The 25,864-nt window shown below is 30.2% G+C and overlaps 1 protein-coding gene across 5 annotated transcripts in view; it reads right to left on the bottom strand.

Moving 5' to 3' along the window:
- The window catches only part of bt (projectin protein bent), a 97,610-nt gene that overhangs the window by 64,578 nt on the left and 7,168 nt on the right, over positions 1–25,864 (bottom strand). The window contains exons 6-53 of one of the 5 annotated variants that reach the window (XM_085202319.1): positions 25,304–25,445; positions 24,125–24,260; positions 23,838–24,041; positions 23,458–23,759; positions 22,679–23,305; positions 22,368–22,540; positions 22,090–22,263; positions 21,718–21,972; positions 21,522–21,638; positions 20,941–21,408; positions 20,636–20,743; positions 20,416–20,532; positions 20,118–20,282; positions 19,904–20,017; positions 19,704–19,805; positions 19,527–19,625; positions 19,348–19,443; positions 18,704–18,796; positions 18,459–18,539; positions 18,258–18,374; positions 18,074–18,169; positions 17,522–17,635; positions 17,371–17,439; positions 17,025–17,141; positions 16,443–16,550; positions 16,269–16,301; positions 15,936–15,974; positions 15,197–15,229; positions 13,835–13,894; positions 12,584–12,676; positions 12,043–12,096; positions 11,730–11,825; positions 11,535–11,630; positions 11,347–11,451; positions 11,024–11,131; positions 10,769–10,873; positions 10,613–10,678; positions 10,443–10,529; positions 10,276–10,359; positions 10,111–10,203; positions 9,804–9,890; positions 9,008–9,184; positions 8,684–8,890; positions 7,421–7,462; positions 6,526–6,558; positions 1,619–1,766; positions 1,292–1,528; positions 1,025–1,161 (exon numbers count right to left, since the gene is read on the bottom strand). In XM_085202319.1, coding sequence (XP_085058445.1) covers positions 1,025–1,161; positions 1,292–1,528; positions 1,619–1,766; positions 6,526–6,558; positions 7,421–7,462; positions 8,684–8,890; positions 9,008–9,184; positions 9,804–9,890; positions 10,111–10,203; positions 10,276–10,359; positions 10,443–10,529; positions 10,613–10,678; positions 10,769–10,873; positions 11,024–11,131; positions 11,347–11,451; positions 11,535–11,630; positions 11,730–11,825; positions 12,043–12,096; positions 12,584–12,676; positions 13,835–13,894; positions 15,197–15,229; positions 15,936–15,974; positions 16,269–16,301; positions 16,443–16,550; positions 17,025–17,141; positions 17,371–17,439; positions 17,522–17,635; positions 18,074–18,169; positions 18,258–18,374; positions 18,459–18,539; positions 18,704–18,796; positions 19,348–19,443; positions 19,527–19,625; positions 19,704–19,805; positions 19,904–20,017; positions 20,118–20,282; positions 20,416–20,532; positions 20,636–20,743; positions 20,941–21,408; positions 21,522–21,638; positions 21,718–21,972; positions 22,090–22,263; positions 22,368–22,540; positions 22,679–23,305; positions 23,458–23,759; positions 23,838–24,041; positions 24,125–24,260; positions 25,304–25,445 — 6,414 coding nt within the window. Of the gene's footprint in view, positions 1–1,024; positions 1,162–1,291; positions 1,529–1,618; positions 1,767–6,525; positions 6,559–7,420; positions 7,463–8,071; positions 8,117–8,683; positions 8,891–9,007; positions 9,185–9,803; positions 9,891–10,110; positions 10,204–10,275; positions 10,360–10,442; positions 10,530–10,612; positions 10,679–10,768; positions 10,874–11,023; positions 11,132–11,346; positions 11,452–11,534; positions 11,631–11,729; positions 11,826–12,042; positions 12,097–12,583; positions 12,677–13,834; positions 13,895–14,263; positions 14,327–15,196; positions 15,230–15,935; positions 15,975–16,268; positions 16,302–16,442; positions 16,551–17,024; positions 17,142–17,370; positions 17,440–17,521; positions 17,636–18,073; positions 18,170–18,257; positions 18,375–18,458; positions 18,540–18,703; positions 18,797–19,347; positions 19,444–19,526; positions 19,626–19,703; positions 19,806–19,903; positions 20,018–20,117; positions 20,283–20,415; positions 20,533–20,635; positions 20,744–20,940; positions 21,409–21,521; positions 21,639–21,717; positions 21,973–22,089; positions 22,264–22,367; positions 22,541–22,678; positions 23,306–23,457; positions 23,760–23,837; positions 24,042–24,124; positions 24,261–25,303; positions 25,446–25,864 lie in introns of those variants that run through there. The other 4 variants (XM_085202314.1, XM_085202316.1, XM_085202315.1 and 1 more) reach the window with 4 other exon arrangements.

The raw sequence follows: 25,864 nt of genomic DNA on the forward strand, positions 1-25,864 counted from the left end.
TAATATTAGTATTTACTTTCTTTTATAAGTAATTTCCTCCTAATATTGCAGTGTCATTATGACGTAATACGTCAGACTCTTTGAATGTGTCCCGATCATTAAAGAGTATTTATAATAAATGTGTTTAAAACAAAAATATACAAATGGCATCTCATTAACCATCTGTTGAGAATTTTAAAATTGAAGGAAATATAAGATGGAATGAGCAGTGATATAAGTGGTGTGTTGAGGACCTTGAACCAGGACCAATTTGAGGAGTTTCTGCGTTTGTCGGCCGGGAATCTACACATCTCGACACCTTCAGATATGACCACAATATTGCCTTCGTCTTCAAAATATCCAGTTTCTAATCCCTAAGAATTAAATATTATGATGCAAACGATGTTCTGCAGATTCATCATAAATTAAAGCAACATATTTCTTAGGGACAAATTTTAACAGTCTTGTACATATTCTATCAATACTTCTATATATTCAATCAAGAAATGTTATTATCTTTTTTTTTAAGAAATTAGTTCCTAAAATATAAAATAAAGTTTCCTAATATTAAAGTCTCTATAATTGTTGTTTTTTTTTAGGCATTGTAATCTGTGTATGAGATCAACTCTCATAGTAACCAGTTGTTCTTCGGTCTAGTAAATAAAATGTTTAAAATGAATTAATTGTTATCTTTGTAGAATAATGCGTTGATAAAACTTTGCTTTTAAATTATTCGCTGTCCCCTTTAGCAACAACATTGCTATGAAATTAATCTGAATAAGAATATAGCTTGATGGAGCTGTCTTTTTATTACGAGTATATTATTAAAAGCTAATACTGTTACATGTATGCAAGTATAAACTTATAATTTTATTGTTGTTTAAGGATATGTATAAAATTGCATTAATACATGTAATAATATTAACTCTAATATTTTATTTAAGAATTAATTTTTTATTTAATATTTTATTTATTGTTTAGGATTTATATCACCACCTGTTTTTCTTTTGTAAAATAATCAAGAAAATATTAAATAGATAAATACCTTTTCAACCTTCTTTAACGGTGGGATTGGCTTTTCAACTTCTTTCAAGTCACCCCAGTCGGGATCTCCCTTCTTTTCACCCCATTTAGCGTACTTTCTCTTCTTGAGCATAGCACGGAAGTCCATACCGCTGGCATCTTTATTTTACAGGTCAAATATTCAATAAAATACTCAAAAAAATAATATTTTACTAACACTAAATTAAAAACGGCACAAAGTTCATTAACTTGATTTAAAGTAAATAAATGATCCAAATTTAAGTCTTACCAGATACATAAAGCTGCATTTCAGCGGAGTCCTCTCCATGGATGTTGCTAATAACAACTTTGTATTTTCCTTCATCATTGGGCTTTACTTTTCTCATGCAAAGTGTAATAAGTCCAGTTTCGCCATCAGTGACGAACTTGAAGCGACCACCCTCAATAATTTCAGTGACTCCCTTGTAAAATTTGAAAGTCGGTGCTGGGTTACCTTCGACTTGGACCGTGAGATATCCAGTTTGATCTATTTACAAAAATAATTATTAAATGTTATTGCTGATATTCGATGAGTATAAAATAATATCAAGTGGATATTTTGAAAATTAAATATCACCTTCAACAGCGGAGTTGCTTTCAGAAACATCAACAATTTGTGGTGGGCCCTCTTTGTCTCCTAGAGGTTTAAGAGGTACTGAGGGTTTGTTGATCAAATCTTCTAAATCTTGAATAGACGGTCTTCTTGCATCACCGGACTTTCTTCGCTATATTATTAAGTGAGCATTAGAATATCACAAAACATTACAATTTTAGTTGTTAATCACATATAAATCGACATGAATATAATAATATATAGTTTAAACTTTGTATTAGCCATTGCATATATATTCAAATGAAAATATAAAATAATGGAAATGTTAGAACAAATAGTTATAACATTAAGACTTTATTATGGAATGTACGAGTAACATATATAGTATTGACTGTGGATAATTAAATACTGAAGAAAATTACTTAAGTAATTTATTTACATATATATAAATTGTTTACTTAAATCAAAAAATGTTTAACTAACTTTTCAACAATAATTAAACAAAATTTACAATTAAATTTACTGTATTACATAGGCTCGTTAAGTCATCGAAGTATATTAGAAACGATTTGGTGTCGATTAAATTTAGATTGAAAAATTGTACCGTAACTAAATACACGACACATAAGTTGTGTTATGACAGATGCTGTGCATCATGTGCGTTCGCCAAATGACCCGACAATGAAGATCTGGACTTCCTGATGAATGTAGCGCAAGTGTTGTAGCAACACTTGAAAATAATTACATCTGTGAATTATTGTCGTACTTTTGATATTTAGAATTACGTCACTATCTATATTATCGTCTTTAACAATCTCTTTTAAAATGTAGTTAACAGAATATTTTATGTTTATAATTTACATAGTATTAATTACAAAATAATTATGATTTATTGTGCAATGAAAAATATTTTTTTATATAATTTTTGTAATAAAATGTTGATATCATCTTTATTGTATACTACGAATGACTCCTTTTAGGAAACTCAAAATCCATAAAAGTATATATTTTTTAACTTTATAATTTTTTTAAACAATTTTATTCCTACTAATTTCACAAAAAAAGTTTCAGCTTTAATGAATAACACTAGTTCTTGTACTATTTATGGTCAGTCTGTGTCAATTTTTTGTATTTTAAGATATTGAATTCAGAATGATAAGATGAAATGACAAAGTTCAATTTTTTAATATTACAAAATAATTTTGCTCCGTAAGGAAAAGTGTCTCAAACGTCTCAAATATACCTCGATGACAACGGTTTTCGTTTCTATCAAAAGGAAGAATAAATTTTTCTCATGCGTACTTACCCCATCAGGTTTTGGTACAGTTAAGGAAGCAAGTTGTTTCCTCGATAGCGACATGTTTTAAGTACATCTAGCAACTAGGATGCCACAATACAGTGAGAACTATTTTGTATTATTATTTTAAGTATACCATTAATAGGTCGTATCCATTTTACATCAAACGTTTTAAATCACGGAAACCAATATAATTTAAACGTACAGTAATTGATTGGATTTTTGTAACGTTTTCACACATATCTGCTGGAATTCTCCAGCTTACACTATCAACATTTATCAATTATCTTTATTTTCAGCGTATTGTATTCGTATTGAATAATTTCAATAGATTGTATTGAGATTAGGAGCAGTTCGATAAGTGTAGTTCCATGTAAAAATGGGCGCGAATCTGAAAAGACTGAAGGGGTCGTCGCAGGCGGCCGTGCTGGCTATGGAGCGGGTGGGGACGGGAGAGAGGTATCTATTTGTGCACAGCACGAATCAACAGACCGATTCAATTAATTATCAGATTAAGGTGAGCATCCGTGTGTACTTGGACGATTCTGTTAACATGTGTGTAGAGTTGTCGTCAACCGATATCAAACGTAATTTATCCTTTATATTCGGACGTAAGGAAGCGTATTTAAGACAGGTACAATTGTATTCATTCATCGTTGTCGGTGAAATACTGAATCATAGCGACTGCTTGAGCTGGTGGTAAAATCATATATCATTCTAAAAATTTGTCTTGCACCCGTATTTGATGAATATGAGTGGAAAGTGATACTGAGCTAAATGCTGGCTAAATCAAGATTAATGAGTCATATAATAAATTATAATACAAATAAAAGAATATCGATATATATACTAAAAATAATTTATATCAGTTAATATTGTAAACAATCAGTTCCAATATACTGATAAAAATAGTTTAAAATTATTTTTTTTTGGTCCAAAATATTGCCACAGCATAACTCGTAGCAATGAATCAATCCGTAGCATTGTTCTACGTAAATTCACGTAGAAGTTTATGATGCTATTCGGGAAAAGTTTAAAAGGTTTTTTGGGTTGATTTGAACAATATTTACTTTATTTTAAATATTATATATTAAGTGTAAATGAGCTATTTAATAAAGTTTATTTATTTATTTACATTCTATTGTCTACAATTTAACATCATAATTTTATTAGCTTCACACTGTATACCGGACATGGTGACATAATGTTTTAACACTATTAAGACATTTCGTTCCTATTAAGACCCTTGCGTTCCCCACTTCCTGCCGAATTCTGGTGGTATTGCGTGTTGAGTGGCGGAGCTCAACGCTGCTCATTATCAGAGTGAGGGAATAAAAACATTAAATACTTAATTTCCTGTGGGAAGTGGGAATCGAATCCACAACCTGTCGCGCTTATACTTGCACCCTGATGTTCCTGCGACATGACTAGCCTCAATCTAGTATTAAAAATTTGACCAGTTAATACGGCTACATTTCACTATTTAAACGTCCTAGTTTATAACTTCTTAATGAAGTATAATTTATGCATTAGATTTTAATGTAGTTATTTACAAAAAATACCTTAACCGTAGCGTTTACGCTGCGTTTGACTTTATACGCATTTGTAATGTGTTTCTAATATAAAATTATTCTATTCTATTCTATTTATATAATCATCTATAGATAAAATGTCACGGTACTCATAAGTAACGATTTTTCATCTTTCATGAATATTAATAATTTTATAAATTTGAAAAGTTTTCAAAATTGTTTTTTTTTCTCGAAAAAATTGTTTAAAAGAAACGTTTCAATTTCCCAATTTCTTCTCTCATGCAACCAACACCTTTGACAGGCATCAATAATAGCCAATAGTTGTAAAAATTGTAGCCATGCCAAGATAGATATCATAACAATCCACAAGCTGGGCGTACGACCCACGCGCCTCTCGGTATGAACCATATCTATATCTACTTGTCAATCACATTTACATCTATTCTATTCTATTTCTAGCGTGTCCTTGTTTTTAATTATAACATTGTCTAATTATGTGGCGCTATGGAATGCGTGACAGTATTTTTCTCAACGTGGTCGTGTATTTAGAGCTCGTCTTTCTTTGTCACTTTATTAGTGTATACTACGTAAGTATTAGTTTTTGTTTTATATTAATACAGTGTATGATCTTTTATTATTTCAATTCATGATTAATTATTAGTTATCGTATCGTATAGTGTATATTCTATCTATCGTTGCTAGATAGATTATAGCTTTTGAGTATATCTTCAATACGTTCTTTATTTCTATTGTCAATGATCTCGCAATTTATTTAACAAATACGTCTAATAATATACCCCTGATTCAATAAGTCATTACTTTTGGCAACTTGCAATAATTAAACAGACCGATCACCTTGGCCTAGCTCCTAGCCTTTATTAAGAGCAACTATCAATCATTGGAATTCGGCAAAGAGCTGGCACCACTGGGCCGTTGTCTATCTCTTCAATATTTACTGCTCTCCGTTCTGTTCTTAGTCACTATATAAATATATTTTTGATTTAAGTTATCGATTTCATCAGCTTTTAAACTATATACATTTATTATTCATATTTTTATTTGATCTGTAACTAAAACTACCTTTCGCTAGCAAAATTTTCGTGAACTGTGATCCTGAAACGTAAATTTTCGTTTTATTACAAGAACGTAAGAATTTCGGAAAACTTTGTGCTTCCCTACTCTTCTTCTTCCTGGCATTAATTCCGGCTATTACCAGGGTCTGCCTTCCTACTTAACCTACTTTGTTTGTGCTTCCCTACTCTTATCCATAACTCCATCTGCGTGTTGTCTATTAGTCACTAGCTAGTTTTATCTGTATATAAGTAGAAAGAAATAAATGAATGCAAAACCATGATCTAGAATTAATTATTAAGTAATATTTATTTTAATACGTACAAGTACGTTCTTGCTTACGTCCTGCATTCAACTTGGCTGCGAACTAAATTCATTGGTTTATAATTAAATATCTTTGTTTAGCTTCCGCTTCTATATTCAATACGTTTGATTTATAAATTGGATACGACATCGTTTTGGAATGCAATTTATATATTTACATTTATGTTTTGTGGCATCAACAAGCAAGGACATCTGTTAATTTTATATTTTGGAATTTTTTAACCTAACATCAACAATCTTCTTTCTGATATAAGGTTACCATCTTTAGTTAGGTTAACGCGGGATGCTGATATAAACTAAATTAGTTCATAGGTCAATATTTTTTTATAAAAAAGCATATAATTGCGTCATATTTTAAATTGACAGCAGAAATTCATGCAGTTTATACAAGTTGTAATATATTGGGTTTTGGCGGTAACTTGTTAATCAGTTGATAAACATGTTAGAACGAAGTGTTAGATGCACTGTAACTATCATCGTAATTAAATTAACTTTCGTCAATATTTCAATTGTCTCTTCATGTTTCTATTCCTTTAAAGTTGAAACAAATTATATTACGGCTTTGGTAGTCGTTTTATAATAAGTTTCTATGAGAGTACTTTTAAACAGAAATAATTAATCACTGTAAAAATGTCTATGTTAGCCACGAGTCTAATTTTTTTTATAACATAGATATCTAAACATATATTTCCACACATTGTAGATACCTCATCAGAGAGTTCACCCGGCCTGCCGCGTTTCTTTTTTGGAAAATAAAATTATTTTAGTAATACATTCTCTGTTAATATCGTGTAGGTATTATAAAAATGTGTGTATGGACTTAAGGTGAGTTGTGTGGGTGCTCAATTAACATTAGATGTTAATTTATTACCTAGTGTAGAAGTAATTTGTACAATTGTGTATAGTGTTTATATTCAGTTGTATTATCATTCTAGTGTATGTTATACCTCATGGAATGATTTTTTTTATAGAAATGATACTGGTGGCAATGATCAAAAGCTAAACTAAATCTAAGATTAGAAGAAAAAATAATCCAATGTTAGGGTAAACTTGAAGCCATTCTATAGATTTTCTATTAAGCTTAGCTTGTGAAAGGGGATCATAATAGAAATTTAAATAAGAGGGATTTTTTTTTTAAATTATTATGATCCATTAATGCAAAACAATTCAAAGTCAACTAAATTGCGACATAGCCATTTGCGCTAAAAGTATAACCCCCGCCAGTCAATAAAGCGGCTTTTGATTTGTCAGAGTACAGATTGCAATGGATCCTACAAGGGACAAAGGGGATGTATAAAATCTACTTAAGAATATGAAAAACTAAAGAAACTAATATTTATTATATAGATTGTAAAAAGAGTTAAGTAGAGAGATCTCATTTCTGTTGTGTAACTGTGATTTGTAATCAGTAAATGAGTCATAGTGTAGGAAGTAAAGATATAAGAGATATATAAGATACAAGTATATCAGATATTATCACATTTATATTGTCCGTATTGTCATGTGCGAAAAAAAGGAAAAAAAAGTAAAATTGAAATTGAACAAAATGCTTTGCAAAGCGAGCAGCGTCCACCTATATTGACCAGACCCAAACAATCTCACCTTTTTCTCGTCTAAAACTTCTCCAGGACGTAATTTGGTGACCTGTTATTAAAAAATATTGGTAATAACCGCGAAATAAACTGTCGCCTATCTGTGCCGCCGAACCTGAGAACCCTTGACCCTAATTCAACCTTGACCTTGTCAGTAGCGCAGTAGTTATTCTCACCTTGTTATTATTGTTAGTCGACGCTTTAAGCCTATTATTTTTAAGAGACGCTCTTACGTCGTGTGATTCAGTTAATACCCTAATATATAAAGAACCAATTACAGTAACCATTATTTGTGTGCAACGTGCGTATAAGCTGTGCAGTTTGCTTGTGTGCTCTGTGTCACAAAAATTGTGCAATATAGCTTGGTGCTCTGTACGAGAAACGCCTTCCAGACGAATACTGGACAATTACATACATATAAATGGTACAAATATAAATAAAGTTATTATTAACTTAAATCTTTAAAAGTTTTCACTCATATTAGTAAGTATGTAATTATCCAGATACCTTCCCTCGACAACAGTGTTTTAATCCGCGTCAGATGCAAATGCAATAACATAATTTCTTTGACAGAATTGCAGTTAAAATTTTGTCACGGCCACATCATAACGGATAGCATTCAACGAATTATTATAATTATTCGTAGCGTTTTATCTATTACCTTTTTCTCTTCGATCACCTCACCAGGTCTTAGTTTTCTATTTTCCTGTGGATTACGTGTTTTACCGTCTTAATAACTAAATTCGTTACTATTAGATAATCTTTCGTCTCGATACGACCTACTGTGTAAAATCTAATATCTAAAAAGCCAGGAATAAGGATTTCTAAGCTTCATCAATCAATCAATTAAATCAACTATAATCATTTCCGTTACTCAAGCTCGAGGTTTAGCGTTGTTCAAAGGAGGTACTTAGGGTGTTTTAATGTTACGGGTTCGGCTCGACAGAATAGGGTCTACAGGGCTCAGCTATAATATACATATATGTATAGTCACGCACCTATTTAGATATTAATATTTTTATAAGTAACATAAATTCATAACATTTAAAAGTGTTCATGTATTGTGTGATATATTAGTGTCTTGAAATAAGTGCGTGCTTTAAATATTCTTAAATCAAATATACCTACGAGAATACTCTATTCTACAATCAGACAGCACAATACTAGGAAATTCTAGATCTGATTTTCATACCTTCTCTGTAATGTTGATAATATAATTTAAAAATGATTTTTCATTATCTTTCTGAGAACTACAAAAGTAATATATACATACCTCGTCGCTGATAATTAAGGAAGGACGTCTTCCCATTTCTTCTGGAGGAGGAATAAGAGATCCTCGTCGTCCTGGAGGTGCAGGAGACAAGGAAGGCTTTCTTGCTGCATCCGGTTTCGGAGACTTGTCTCGTACAACTTCAATTTTAGGTGCCACTGGTTTTTCCTCTGGTGCCTTGATTTCGGGTACTTTTGGCTTTTCAGCCGGCTGTATAAATGTAAAAATATTTTTAAAACTCCGCTTACACTACAGTTCTAATTTCACATCTTTAGCAACGCTTCAGTTTTTTTGAAATATTTTATAATTCTATCATGTTTTTAATACCTTATCCTTTTCTGGTTTTTCCCTAGTAGTGGGCGTTGGTGATATTTTTTCATATTTCTCAAGTTCAGGCCTGTCATAATCTGGGATTTCAGGTAATTCTTCGGCCTTCTTCTTGACTGTCGTGAGTTTCGCTTTCTTTGCTTCTTGTTCTACCTTTTCTTGTTTAATTTCAACTTTCTGTAATCACAAAAAAATATTTTAAAACTGTTTGAGATTGGATAAACAATATTACAATTTCTTGATGCAGACACGGAGACTTTACTGCTACTAAATTAAAAATAATGAATAAACACGTAAATTACCTGAGTTCTAGATGGAAAAATAGAAATTTCACTTATTTTTAACGTTAATATTATTTTAAGTTGTTAAATAAGCAGAAGCAAAAGCAGGGAAAATAAGTTTACATATAAAAAGCGAAGATACTGCAGTCTACACATGGCTTATAGACCAAGGACATTACAGAATCATTACTTATAATTTTAACATACAAAAACATGCGACATGTAATATCTGCAACATGCAGTTTATTTTATTTAATGTTTTAAAATAAGAGTCTAGTTAACACTTATTTACCCAAGATATTTTAATAAATTCTATCAGTTCTACTTGTAATGTTTTCTATAGTTTATACAATATCTTAAAAAATAAATAAATTACTAACTACTTCAACGAACTACGTGCGTAACTACTAAGTTGGTGCAAGTGCGTGTGCAAGTATCGAATTGAAATCCTGTGAAAAAAGTGTAGGTGCATTGTGCCAAATTTTGACGCTTTGTTATTGATCTTTTGCCAATACCTCGTTAGGTTGAGGCCTGCTGGTAATAACGGCTTGTGGAATTTCTAAAGAAGCTGGTTTTTTCTCTGGTGTATCCCCTGACTCAGCCTAGAGTAGTAAGTAAATTAGGTTACTGGCGACCATACGAAACTTTTGGAAACATTTAGCAAAAATGCATATACTCGTATGTTATAGAAAAGAACGATATCTTAAAATTTAAGATATATACTTAACTAGTGCAAAAATGATTTATGTTTGTGCAAAATGTGTATAATTATATGAGTGCAGTGTGTGGTGTAAAGTGGTACATATCATTGTGATGGTATACCTGAGGAGATTTAGACCTTCTCCAAGGTACAGTGTCTTGTGTTTCACGTAATGTGGGTTTATACTGATTCTCTAATTCCGGTGTTTGTTCCACCTAAGTAAACAATTATTTATTAATTGATAAGTTTTTATATTTTTAATATATAATTATCGTATTTTATAGTACCTGTGGAACTTCAGGAATAACATCCCAAGAGAAGGGTACTTCATTTTGTTTAATATCAGGTTCCGGTGTAATTAACATTGGTACCTGATAAGTTTAGTAAAATATTACTTTATATTTAAGTATTGAATATATAATAATACTTAACAAAAATGAGGTTATCAAAATACCTCTTTGGATTTCCTCCAAGGATAAGCTGTCTGTTCTATTTGTCTTTCTATTGTGCCGCTTGATTTATTACTTTCATTATAAGGAATCTATTAACATTAGAAAATATAAAATTTTATTCTTTTATAGAAATTTAGATTTATATAAGATTTGTTAGAAGTGAATAGTTTACCTCGGTATTTTCTTTTCGAATTGAATCCCGTAACTCCGGTAATTTATCTTTAGGTATATCAATATCCTATAAGAACGTATATAATAAAATATCGTTAAAACTAAATATAATCATATTATGATAAAAAAAATACTTATTGCGATTTTTAATAATCACCTCTTTGGGTTTACTTGGTCGTCTCCAAGGATAAATTTCTTCCGGCTGTTGCCCAGATTTTGGGGTTTGATCGTCAACTTTGATTGATTTATTTATATTTAAATCCTATATGGACAAAAAATGACCATAAAATACATCAATTGTTTGAAAGTAATTAAAAAACAAAAAAGTTGCTACCTTATTCTTAAGATAAGAAATAGAATAGTATTATTCAGGAAAAAAAGTAAAGTAAGTTTTTAAAGGTCCTTTAAGTACCTCGGTTGTTGTATTAGCTTCAGGACTAGATTCGTCAATGGTTTCGACGTTATCTGGACTATCTTTTATAATTTTAATGACATTTTTCGGTTCACTTTCGGTACCATCCTAAGATATAAAGAATCATATCATGTACGTTGCCTATGTTTAGTATAAAATTACTGAATATAAAATAGAATAATAGAAGTATAGAAATCATTAGAATTATAACTACTTTACTACGTGAACGACTTTTTTACGTGAACGATTTTTTTGCAAGATTAAACAAATAAAGTAATTTAAACCAAATAATTCATTAAATGTGTTTTACAAATTTTAAATACCTGTTGTGTTTTACTTGACCGTCTCGTATTAATTAATTTATCAGAATCATTCTTAGTCGGCTGATTATCGACTTCAGATTTTTCACTTTTAACCTCGTCAACATTCTAGTTTCAAGTAAAAAATAATATTATTAATGTGATCCTACATTTTATTTACATAATAAATCAAAGAATTATAAGGAATATACCTCAGTTTTACTATGACGGCGTGCAGCCTGAGAGTGTTTTGGTTGCGGCTGATCTAAGCTAAGACTACGTTTCGGTTGCGTTTTTTGTATTGATTCCTAAATTAAATAAATATTTTTATTTATAAATAATGAAAAAACAGTGAAATAGTTAAGTAATTGTGCGAGTAGTATGTATGTATATGTGTATTTGTGTACCTGAGTGTCTAATTTCGTAGGTCGCCCAGAATGTGTATTTTCATTTAGTTCACCTGTTCTTGTATTTATCTTGTCGTTTACATTTTTACTGTCATCCTATTTATAAAATAGAGTATTTAATTTTAATACCTTATTATATATATCCATATATTTATATAGGTATAGGAGGACATCACAACAAACAAAAAATATATCTTAACATACATAAACAACATTTTTACATAAGCATACACATATGGGACAATTTGAGCTATATCTTTCTTTCTAATGACATATATATATAACATGCAAAAGAGCCTAAAAGCCGACTTACCTTAAGTTTTATTTGCTCTAATTCATTTACTACTTCTGGTTCCTTAACGATTGTCTAAAATAAATATTAACAATAAGCCATAGGATTGTGTAATTTAAACTTAAAAAAAAAATAACATGATAACGTATCAATTGAGTTCAGTTGAATTTATTTACAGTAACTACATGTCATTGCTTATTTTACTGAAATTAACATTTTGATACATTATCACACTTGAGGGAATCTCAAAAACTCATGGCAGGTAATTCTGATATGTAAAAGGAATTTCGCATAAGCGATCTACCAAAAATTGCTCTCATTAGTCAATTCTGCTAAAAGCGGTATTTCGGTGTCTTATACCAATTTTAAAATAAGCGAAAACAAAATCTTTAACTACTGATAATTAACTAAATTCACACTTCAATTGAGGTTCTTGCTAAAGGGTTTGCAAATTGCCATCTTAAAATTACAAAACTAACTTCATAAAATTATAAAACTGGAAAAAAATTAAATAAAATATATGTTATCCAATAGTATTATTCTCAATATTTCTTATTCTTACCTTAAGAGCAGTCTTTTTAATTTGTGAAACCTGTTCTTGTTCTGATATAGATGCCACCGATGATTTCCTGCTCTCTGATGTCTCTTTTGTGATCTATCAAAAGAATATGTTAATTTTTGTCATAAATGTAATTTGAATTAATTGTATCAAAACATCACAAATTCACGAGTTTCTCTTACATTGGTCAATCTATCAATATCCTTATTATTTACAGAATGGTGAATTTACTAAAATAAAGAATAGGCAATTTACCAATTACAGTAAGCTAAAACTTATATAAAAAATATGGCAAAAAGAAATGGAAAGAAGAATGATATAATTAAAGATTGAGGAGAATCAAATATATCATATAAAAAACATGATAGCATGGTGTTTGTTCATATTGTTCTAATACAAAAGATATACTATGTAATTATTATCAAAAAAGGAACAGTTTTCAATTTAATTTAAGATATTGCTCGTAGAGCAAATGGGACTATATGTCTAAAATACTTAACAGCCATTTTAAGCAAAGTGTAGCATTGCTTTATATATAGAAAAACACTGGATTTTTTTATAACTTCCATAGAATATCTATGGTACTAAAATTTGCAAGTCGGTTATTAATATAATTGCAGACAATTGTCTCTCGCCAGTGTGCACATACCATCCGCCTCCCGTTAAATGGCCCTCGTAAATGGCAATTAGCCAGCTAGTGTTTTTTTAGTAGTCACAGGTGCTCGAGTCCAAACAAAACTTTAAATTTATTAAACATTTCACGAAATAAAGAGTCAATTTGTTTCTGACAGCGCTATCAACAAATCTGTGAGACTAATAATTTACTCACGTACATAGAAATAAATTTAGCTCCTCTTAGAATTAAAAGAATTAACAGACTGATATGGAACTGTACATATACGTATACCATGGATGTATAGAAACAAATATATTTAGAAAATTTACTCGTGTTTTTTAATATCATCGACTTAGAGTGGGAACGTGCTGAATCTGGTTTCTTGTTTTTCGTTATGTACAATTTTTACACCAATCGAAAATGTAAAACAAAACTAAATTAACCTTTATTTTATTTAATATAGTAGAAAATACAGATTTTAAAGAGGCAATTTATCTGGATCCAGATAAATTGCTTAATAGGCTGTTAGCAGGTTTACACTCTAAGACAAGGATACAAGAATGCTTCAGATACAAGAATGCTTCAGGTAGTTTTTGCTTCTAAGATGTAAAATATTGCGTAAATATGATCGAACTTACCTTTAGTGCTTTGTTTTCAATGATAGAGCTACGTCGGCTCTCAGTCCTTACTTCTTGAACCTATGGATAATTATGAAAATTATGAAATAACGTACTGACTTGGTTATAATTTACCTTAAATTTCAAGTGCTTTAGTTGATAAAAGTTTAACAAATTTAAAATATCTTTACAAATTAATAATTTTAAATAATACAATTTTAGGTCAAACAGATTTCAGGTAGGAATTTAAATAAGTTGGAATAGATCCTAATTATAAACAGAAATAGAAATAATGTGAGGCTTAGGATTTTTCTCAATAAGTCATATTTCACAAAATGAGAAAAACAGAGAAATGAGTGAAATTAACGGCGCAATATCCTTTAGATCCTTGTCTGAACTGCAGAAGCACTAGGCCTACACTACACACCACTAACACATAGAACCACTAACCACACTCTCGACGTACGTTTCACTTGTATGTTTCCGAAACCGAAGCATTATCGAACTTTAGACTTCACGACGGACATTCGCAAAGTGAAACTCTTGCCAGATTTACAAACTTTTATAGACTCTCTTCGAGGCAAAATACTCCCACCGCCCACGTAATACCTTCCAACGTGAGATAACAATGAACTTCAAATTCATATTCACTCACCAGAACAATTCATTGTATTTAATTTAGCTACGACTCATATACTCGTACATACATATAATACATTACTTTTCTCCCTAGAAGTCTTATTGACATCACTTATTCGAGACAAATTAATAATAACGCTAATTTTAGATAATCGGAATATTTGATCCAAAAGTTTCTTATCGATATTGATTATGAAAGTGTTACTAGTTTGTACTACACAATGAATTTCACTTAAATTTTTCATCTGCAGCTATATAAATATTTTTATTTAAATCAAATTTAATAAAAATATGAGGGAAGAAGATGGTCCATTTTTGTATGTTATAAACATAGTAATACAGTAGAAACAGCGAAACAATGATGAAGACATAATGCAAAAAACAAATTTTGGTTCTGAAGGATATGCATATCGAAAACTGTTTAAGATGGTAAAAGTGTAGCTTATAATATCAAGTGGTGTGTTAGGATGATAGTTTGATAAAAGAAAAGTAAATAATGATGCAAGACTAAGTTAAAGTCATAAAGGAGGAGATATCGATTGACCTTCGAAAAAACAATCGATGGCAATAGGGAAAGAATAGATACAAAACCTAAAATCCCTCTGAGAGTTGATAAGATTGTATAAAGAATTTGCTGAGTGTGGATGAAGTTGTTATGATTTATTATTGCATTAAGAGCTTATTTCAAACTCTATCACAATATTAAATTATAAAATAATATTTAGTCCACTATATATTACTTACTTCGCTTTGGACAGATGCCCTTCTACTTTCAGTCTGAAAGGAAAATTATTGATTTTTAATGTTATGCGACACTGAAAAAATATTATATAATAGTCTCTTATTATATACGGAAGTTTTAAGCACACATTTTTAATAACAATATTGTTTCTGATACTATTGACAAGAATTCAGCTATGAGTGTCAGTTTTGAACCGAAATAGAATATATTTTTTTAAATTCATGAACGTTTATTTGATGATATCAAAGAATTAGTTTTTGTAACGAAAACGTAAACGTATGTACGTCGTACATCATGTGATAATTATGATAAATTATAAAATCGTAATATGATGCCATAATTTAAATATGAGTATAGGACTCCTCAAAAGCTTATTTACTATATTGATATTTTTTTTTATTTATCAACTTTTACTTAGCATTCTATTTTTTATTTATTTTACTAATATATACTAAAATATTAATTTTGACTTCGTAAACATTCAAAGTATATAATTCTATTATTTTTGGTGTTGTTGGTGATAACTTAATTAAGTGTGTAATACACATACATATAAGATACAATGGGTCAATAGTAAGATAATTATAACTTATTATTCACAGCTTATAACAAGCAAAACTTAGGCACAAATGTATATAAAACATGGTAAATAAGAAATATTCAATCATGGAAGGGGTAACATATATAACAGTTTTGTATGATCTATTTACAATAATGCTTCACACCACACTGAGAATTTACCTTCACAGCAAGATGTGCTTGTTGAGCAACCACTTGCATCTGCTGTTAAATTGATTTCTTTTTAAATCTTTTACGTCATAGTTTTTATAAGGATGTAAATTCGTGTAATAATTCTACAGTAGCTAGCTAGCTAGCTTGGCCTTTTTGACAGGTCTATTATTGTAGGTTCTCGTTCAAATTGGGAAAAAAATAAAGTCCCTCGACTGACTAAAATCTATTGAGGAATTGGTTCTCTTTGCTTTTACCGCAAATTAAAAAATATATAAAACTATACAGTTTTAACATAAAAAACTATAATGACTAGTTTAATTGAGACAATATTTTAATACTAACCTCACTCTGTACTGAAGTTCTTCGACTGTCCACCTATGAACAAAAAAATAAATATGTAAAAAATGCAAAAGATTTTGATTTAAGACAGGTTTATAGTTACTTTGTCGATAGAATCTAAATGTATATTTTTGGCAAAACTTAACGTATATTTACCAAATAACATATATATCTCACCTTAGCTATTTCTTTTTCTTTCTTTTCTCTAACAGTTGGAGTTGGCGATATTTTTTCGTATTTCTCAAGAACTGGTCGCTCATAATCATCAACGAAATCTAATTCATACTGTAATATAAGAAAATATCACTGTAAAGCTTATATCATTATATCTACGCCAGGTTACCTAAAAGTAATCATATAGGTAACCTGTCATTTTAATTTTACATTTTTTTTTATCCATATCTTGAAAACAAACACAGAGGATCCAATCTGTAAAAATAACATATAACAAATAACATTTAATAGCAACATGCGATTCTTACAACCACTTTTTGAAGGACAACGACGAAGACACCGGACCTTAATCAAACTCAATTCGTGAAAATCACCTGTAATGAAGTGTTTCATGTGCAATATTTTGCTAAGTGTGATCTTGTGTAATAGTGTACAAAGCGACGTTTACAAAAAACGGAAGTGGAGTGTGACGTTGTGTAAAAAGAAAAGATAGAAGTACAGAAACAGATAGAAAGAAAAAGAAACAACGACAATAAGAATACAATGGGACGTCACAAACAACTTTCAGTATTTCAAGATGTTTACCCCATCAACGTTTTCTTTATTGTCAAATGTAGCCTTTTTGGGCTTTTCAGCTGTTTTCTTGACAGTTTTCTTTAGTTGCGGCACTTCAAATTTACCTCCCTTTATTGCCAGAGGTTCCTAAATACATAATATACTCAAGTTAAACTATCGGAATTTCTACGTTATAGAAGCGGTTTTTGTAGTGCATGTGAGACTAAAATGTTAGTGTGTATGTGCATTACATCTATCTAGAAAATGTGCTATTAAAATTGATTAAAGTTATATTAATATAGTTATTCCGTAACTACCTCAGCTCTAATCTATTTAAATTAAATTTGTATTCACAAATGAATATAAGTTTATATACCTCATCAGTGGTATTTTTCTTGACGACTGCGGGTTTCTTAACTTTAAGTTGAGCAGCTTCCGAGCCCTCCTATGACATATTACTTATTTTTTTATACTGTTAAATTGTAAAATTTGGCTGAGATAATTAGAAAATAAGAAGAGATAACTACCGTAGGCTTTTTCTGAGCAGGTTTCTTTTGTGTCAAAGATGCCTCCTCTGGAGCAGTCGTGCTTGTTTTAGTTCTAGGCTTAGTAAGACTGACCGCCTCTTCAGTATCCTCACCCTAAGCTCGCAAGTAGTAAACAAATGTGAAAAATTGAAGATAAAGTGATACAAATAAATAGTGAAATAATTCTAAATAGTCAGGCAAACTAGTGACATTTCCATAATGTGCAACTAGGGTAGTGCTTGAAAATAAAGTGTGTACTAGTATATATTGTATAAAATGTGGATCTAATTACTATATGTATATATTATTGAGATGTGACCAATTGTGTATATTTTTAACAGTCTACTAACTATATTCTACGCTATACAATGTTACCTTTATAAGTATTAACATTCTTTCTAATAATTGTGTCACCGATAAAGGTAAAACTTTGCCAATCTGTGAATGATTTTTAATTTTGTATTACATGTACTTTGAAATTTTTATACATTTTAGATACTATATAATAATCCCTATATTATTTTTCAAATTGAGGTATAGAGGACGTCGTACCTTTTGTTCCTTATCCTTAGGTGATGGACGTTTAATCGTTTTTTCTTCGACAATTTCTGGTTTCTTAATTTTAAGTTTAGCTTCTGCCTCATCTTCCTACATGAAATAACGTTATTTTTTATATGAAGCGTTATAAGTATCTAATAATAACAAGTTTATGTGTTATTTGTATGTATATACGAACCGTAGGCTTTATTTCAGCCGGTGTTTTATGTGTAAGTGAAACGTCTTCAGGTTCTTGGCCTGGCTTTATCGGAGTTTTAGGTTTAGAGACACTGACACTTTCGTCAACGTCCATTGGCTAAGGGAAAGTAATAAATTTATGAGTTATATTGCTGATTCTAACTTTCCTATAATATTATTATCATACTATAATATGCTGTACCTCTGGTTTATCTTTATCTTTAACTGACCGCCGTCTTTGTGCGGTCGCCGAGGAATTTTCTTCTTCGGGTTTTTTATCCTCCTGAATAAATTTATACACTATAATTGTACATTTTCTTAAAAAGTTATTTTTTAAATCGTAAACAAAATCTACTAATTATTATGTTCTTAAAAATATATATTAACAGCACGAGTTACAAACATGTATTTATGTTTTATGTGTAGTGTGTATTGAGAATTGTATACCTTTTTCTTTTTCTCAATTGGTGTTGGTGTAATTTTCTCATACTTTTCGAGAACTGGCCTCTCATAATCGTCGACAAATTCTTCTACCTCGACCTTCAAAATTATTACCTTTTATATTATCAGTTTGAGACTCAATTAGTCTTCGTTAAAAAAAATTAAAACGCAGGCTTTAAAAATAATTATATAGATACCTATATTATAAGTACTAGTAAATATCTAAACACAAAATATTATCTGCAGTATTAATAATAGTAGGCATTGTGTAAGTATAGCTGTCAGTTCAAAACAAATAATAAAGAGATATAAATTAAATTATATAAAGTATCATCTGTAAGTGTGGATCGCGCTGGGATGCTGAAAACTTTATACAGTTAATTTTTTTCATATCATGCAAGGAAAGCGTTGAAATTTATATGCCGATGTGTATTTGTATAGAAATATATGCGTAAGTACAGCCGAAAAATATGCATTTTACTTTGCAGCTCAAAGAAATATTATTTTGTGCATAAAAATATATTTTCAGTGAATAATTGTGACTTGTGACGCAGAACGAAAACTAACGCCAAGATATATTAAAGGCCCTAGTATAATAAAAAACCGTATTATTTGTTATTTGTATTATTCTAAACTAGATCATTTAATACCTCTTTTTCTTTAAGAGAAGGACGTTTCTTAGCCTTTGGCTCATCTTTTTTAACCGCTTTGGGTTTTGGTTTCTCGTCGGGTTTTTTCTCATCCTCCTAAATTAAATAATATCGTAAGAATAAGGTAAAATATAAATTATATTGTTTATATTTTTTTATAATATATATTCCAGTTCTACCTTGTCTTTAGCCACAGATCGTTTTCTTAAGGTTGGTATTTCCGGTTCATCTTCTTTTTGTTTAGGTTTAATTTTACCTTTCATTATATCAGTTTCGTCCTTTAAAAATACGTAAATAATTTTTAAATCATATTTACTTGAAAACAATTTTAATTCCTTAAAGTAAATTTTAACTACCTGATTTTCGCTAGGACGACGTTTATCTTTAGGAGTTGGGGAAACTTTTTCGTATTGTTCCAATTCGGGTTTTTTATAGTCATCAACGAATTCTGGCGATTCCTAAAAAATATGTTCAACGCACGTTTTATTCTACCGCAAACCTAATTAATTGTATATATATACGTAGATATATAATTCTATATTTTGTATTTATGTACCTCACTGACTCCGTTTGATTTCTTGGACCTGTCAGATGGTGTTGGTGTGACTCTGTCATATTTCTCAAGATCTGGACGTTCATAATCATCTACGAATTCTTTTTGTTCTTCGAGCTAAAGTAAACATATTTATTTATTTTTTTTAAATATCATAAGTATACATTATTATTAATAATAATTAATATATTTATATAACGGCCTAAGTAGAAGCTACCTTTTTCAGAGGTTTTTTCGATTGCGCCACTTGTGGTTCTTCAGTAGTTTCTTCGCCAGGTTTTATCGGTGCTTTGGATAGTTTAATTTGTGATATTTCATCGACAGGCTCTTCTGGTTTAAGTACACCCTTTTTAATACTAAGACGTTTAGGTTCTTCTTCAACCTATATCATTATTGATATGAATTAATTTTGTTTTTTGTACGAATCAAAAAATATAGAACAGAAAATCTATTTGATTAACGAAAACGACTAACATTTTTATAAATAACAGAGTACATTTATTTTAAAATTATACCTTTTCTTTCGGTTCAACTTTAGGTTTTTTCTCAGGTGCAGAAGTAGCAAGTGATGGCTCCTCATCACTTTCATCTGGCTGACTTTTAACACTTTCAGACAATGACGCGCGTTTTGTCTGAGATTAACGGTAATAATTTTAATATATTAAAGTAAAGTGAACAAAATAAAAAATACGAAGTATATTTAGATATGTAGAGTATTTTCTGTTATGTGATTACCTTAGGTGTGTCATTAACTTTTTGTTTCTTTTCAAGAGGTGTGGGTGTAATTCGTTCATATTTCTCCAAAACAGGACGCTCATAATCATCAACAAACTCCAATTCATCCTAAAGTAAAAATGGTTTTAGCACATCTAAATGTTAACACAACACAACACATGACAATTAGATTACGTTTTAAACACTTATAATTTTTTTTTTTAAATAATTTTTGATCGCATATCTATTTGTTGTCGAAAATATATATTTGTTTGTTTTTTACATCTATACAGAACAAATATAGTGAGAAACAAAAATGTACTTACTTCTTCTTCCTTCTTTTTAGAAACAACTTTCTTTTTGATAATCTTTTTCTTTTCCTCAGTCTTTTTGGTTACCTTCTTTTCTTCTTCAGGTTTAGGTTCCTCTTTAGGTTTAACTGGCTTTAATTTTGGAATGCCTTCAATCTTGGGCTCAGCTTCTGGAACTTTTTCTGTTTTCTTTTTCTCAATCTTTTCTAAGAGAGCTTTCTTGTCTTCCTCAGTTTTAGCAGTCTTTTTCTCAAGTAGTTTTTTCGCTTCTTCTATTTCTACTTCCGCCTTTTTCTGTTCCTGTACCTTCGATTCCACTTTTTTAGATTCTACCTTAGCTTCAGTTTTTTTACCTTCAATTTTAACTTCCTCATTTTTGGCTTCTATTTTAACTTCCTCTTTCTTTATTACTTTTTTAGCAGCTGCTTTCTTTTCTTCTATGACAATTTGTTCCTCTTCTTTTTGTTTTTCTACAGCTTTCTGCTAATTAAAAAAATGGTAAATCCGATAAATATAAATATATCTCTTAACTTATCAAAAATAATTCATCATTATGATTTAAATAACTATTCTTTTTTTATTTTGCAATAACAAACCTTTTTCTCTTCAATGTGATTTTCTTCAATAATCGATTTTTCCTCAACAATTGACATTTCTTCTTCTGACTCTTCAATAACTGTAGTTTCTTCTTCTTCTTCTTCCTTCTTCTTTTTCTATATTTATACATGAGTTAAATAAAATATTTATAGAATATATATTGACATGAAATATTTGTAATACATTTATACTTACTTTTTCTTCAATAATTGTTAAATCAGCACTAGATTCGTCTTCTCCAAATTCATTTCGTATCACAACTCTGTAATTGGCTACATATTTTGTTGTTACTTTTCTGATAAAAAGTCGAGCGTTCGTACCATCGAAAGACGTACTTATTTCTGAAGAATCTCTGATAACTGTAGAATTCTTATACCAAGTACATCTGCAGGACTGGTCTGACGTTTTCAGGACAGCAATAAACTCGGCTTCCTCATTTTCTTTTCTAGCCTAAATTTAAATAATCACATAGTATCAAAAATATACATATAATAGAATTATAGAAAAGACACATATATATTTAAATTCATGTTGCGGTAAATAAATATATAATGACATTTAACATACCAAGCTCCTAAAGTGTTTAATGATCTGTGGTTTTTCTCCCTTTTCCTCAGGAATATCGGTAATTTCAACTTGTTGTGATGTTGCCTCTCCTTTCTCGTTTTTAGCGACAAGTTTATATGATCCTTTATCATTTTGCGACACATTCGAAATTTCTAATTTGACTGCAAACTCGCCCTAAAAGATACAAAGAATACAAATCATTTACATCTTACATAACAATGTAAAATAATTTAAAGTGTTACATCATAGAGATTTATATAATAGCAGGATATATTTACCTCTCTAACAGGTTCTATAAGAACAGTGTGCCTAGAATCTTCTTTAACCGCACTGGCTTCTTTAAACCACGTGCAAGATGGAGCAAATTTACTTAAAACTTTACATTCAACAATTACAGTCTTCTTTTTAATTATTTTGATGATCTTTGGTTTTTCTTTAATAACTGGAATGACTGTAAGAAAACAACAATACGTACATTTATTCACGACTAATATTATTATATTACCATATATTTATTTTATTTTGGATTAAAATTTCTACATAAGTACGACAGTATTTTAATATATTTAAAAAATATTTAAGAACTTACTTTCAATATTGAGCGTAAGATTTGCATTGAGCTCTCCAAGTTCATTTTTGATATTGCATTTATACAATCCGGAGTCTTCAATACCAGGGTCGACAAGTTCCAAAATTATAGTGTAAATATCTTCTTTTACTTCTACCCTAGTTTTTATTTTCGACGAGTCCCTGATTTCCTTACCCTCGTGGTACCAGACGATCGTTGGTCTAGGACTAGCTTTAACTTTGCAACCCATTATAACCAGTTTACCATTTTCTTTTGATTGAATCGTAGGTTTTTCAACAAAAGTTGGTCCTTCACCCTCAGGTTCGGGTTCTGCTTCAATATTCAAGTTAAGATTGGCATTGCTTTCTCCAAATTCATTCCGAACATGACAACGATAGGCGCCACCGTCCGCTGCCGTTGGGTTTGTTAAAAGCAATACCAATTCATAAACATCCTCGCTAATGACTGATGATTTTATTTCTATTTTACTGCTAGCCTTGATAACGTTCGAGCCTCTGTACCACATTACTTCTGCCGCCGGCTTGGCTTTACAGACACAGCGCATTGTAATAAGCGTGCCATCTTCGTTGGGAATGATTCGAGGTTTTTCCACAAATGACGGTGCAAAACCATTTTCGTCATCCCCACCTAAACAACATAATGCAATTTATACTGATTTGTCATTATAACAATATAATATCATGCAGCATTAAAGCTTTAGGCCTCACATGCGACGCTACTGAATGCGTACTTTACCCAATAATTTAAATTTGAATATACATATTTCAATCTCTCATTACCTTGGAAGTTTAGAGCAATATTTGCATTGCTTTCACCAAACACATTGAAAGCGTTACATCTATAATTCCCGCCATCTTCCTGTGTAGGACTTAAAATTTCTAGAGTAAGGTTAAAAGTATCTTTTCCTATAGCTTTCCTAGACATTTTCATTTTAGCACCGTCCCTAATCTCTTTATCACCGTGAAACCAGGTAATGTCGGGCACGGGATATGCTTCTAAGATACATTCCATTATTAAAATATCTCCCTCTTGCCTAATCGTAGGTTTTTTGGGAAATCTAGGTGCTTTGCCATCAGGTATTCTGTTTAAAAGATTAAGAGTTAGTAAATATCCTAAGCCGAAAAGAGAATACTTTAAATATTGCTAAAATCAATCTTACTTTGGTTTATCCCCACCCTGGAAATTTAAATTTATTTTTGCCACGCCTTCACCGTGCTTATTTTTAGCCACAGCCCTGTATTCTCCTTTGTCAGAATTTTCTACCCCTATAATTTCTAATCGCGCCATATGATATAACGTTTGATCCTCTTCTAATGATATTTTGTATCGACTGCTTTCTTTTATTAATTTCTTTCCATGGTACCTGCGTGCATGTTTACGCATTAAGATACAAATTTAAATTATAAGGACATTAGAATATTTTCATTTTCTAGATGATGTCCTTACCATGTGATGGTTGGTTTCGGTTTGCCAACACATCGACATTCGAACGTAATTTTGGTACCATCCTCCGATTGCCTGATGACAGGTCTCTCCGTAAATGTCGGTTTGATATAGTCTTCAGGTACGGGCGCTTCATCGCCTATAGCAGTGTTTATATTAGTAAATTCATTTCTCTTAAATTACCACGAAGATTTGCAGCTTTGCCATTAAAATCATTGAAAATTTGTGAACTATTTAAGATGTTTTCTAACGATTTGTGTACGTATTAATAACAACTCAGGTTGGTATATAAGAGTTAATTAAGGAAGAATATAGTTAAATATATCAAATAGATACATAAATAAACTTCATTATTTCATCTAAATTGATTCTAAATATATCCCGATCAGTACGCATTACAGTTGCTAAGGTTACTTAAATGTATTTATATACGTGCTTACGCGCAAGCAAAATAAAGATTTCAAATTTTAAAAACATTTAACACAATTTAAAGCGCTCGGGTGTGCCATGTTAGTCAAGCTTTAGCGATACATATATATATGAGATATGAGGTCTAAATATATTTAATATAATTTATTAGTATAATGCACTTTTTAAATATGTTTAATTTTATGTGGGTTTAATATGTGTTTCAGTTTTTTTAAATTTATTAATTACATTTAAGTCACATTACTTGTTCTTCACAGAAAACATCTTAAAATCTACATAAATTAAAATATGGAATAAAAAAATTGAGTAACTACAATTTTTTGTGAATTAGTTAATGAAAAAGCTTTGCTGCAAATTCTACGTTCACAATAATGAGATCTAATATATTTATGAGATTAGAATCACACATACAAATAAGCATCAACAATGTAAAGCAACATTTCTTAATTATCAAAAAAATATTTTTATATTTAATTAATTTTAAAATATTTATAAAATAAGATTTTGTGTTATGTGTAATTGTTTGTATGTGTGCATTTTAAATGTATATTATGTGTATTTGCAGTGTATTGGAATATATGCAAAATTTTATCCATGTTTTATTCCTTCTTATACCTTTGATAAGTAAATCACTAATTATTTATTAAACTAATATAATAGAGATTGAACATATAGAACTTTGTGAGTATTTTTTTTATATTTCCATTTTTATTATAATTTAACTTCCTACAATTATAATATTTAATAACTCACTGTCGAAGTTCAAGCTGATAGTAGCGTTGCTCTCGCCGAGCTCGTTCTTGGCTGTAACCCGGTACTTGCCAGCATCTTCCACTGTCACGTTGTTGATCTCCAACGACGCGTAGTACGATTTGCCGTCTTTGCTTACTGTTAACTGAAATCGAAAAAATGTAGACCGTTAGGTGTTTTTTTATTTAATATTAGCATCTCTTAAGAAGATTTTATAAATATAGATTTGTAATTTTTTTATAGTTTTTATAAAATGTGTTGTTACAGTAAATTGAGGTTATTGGCTTAACTGAAGATGTCTTCTTGAAATATATTTAGGTCAAGGTCATCTTTAAATAATTGATATACTCTTTATATACATACCTATACGTAAAGGGGCGATTTTACACTCAGCCCACTTTCTTCGTTATAAGGTTTCGTTAAATAAAAGTATTTCAGATACGACGATGTCATTTTTTTTTGTATTCTTACCGCAGTGATTTCCAAACACCACATAATTCTTTATCATTCACGATTTTTTTTTAGAAAGTTATACAAATGACATCATCATAATAAAGAGCTATC

This window comes from Heliconius melpomene, chromosome 18, assembly GCF_056956725.1.
Source record: "Heliconius melpomene rosina isolate 202511_hmr_F chromosome 18, ASM5695672v1, whole genome shotgun sequence".
In the NCBI taxonomy this organism is placed as follows: Eukaryota; Metazoa; Arthropoda; class Insecta; order Lepidoptera; family Nymphalidae; genus Heliconius; species Heliconius melpomene.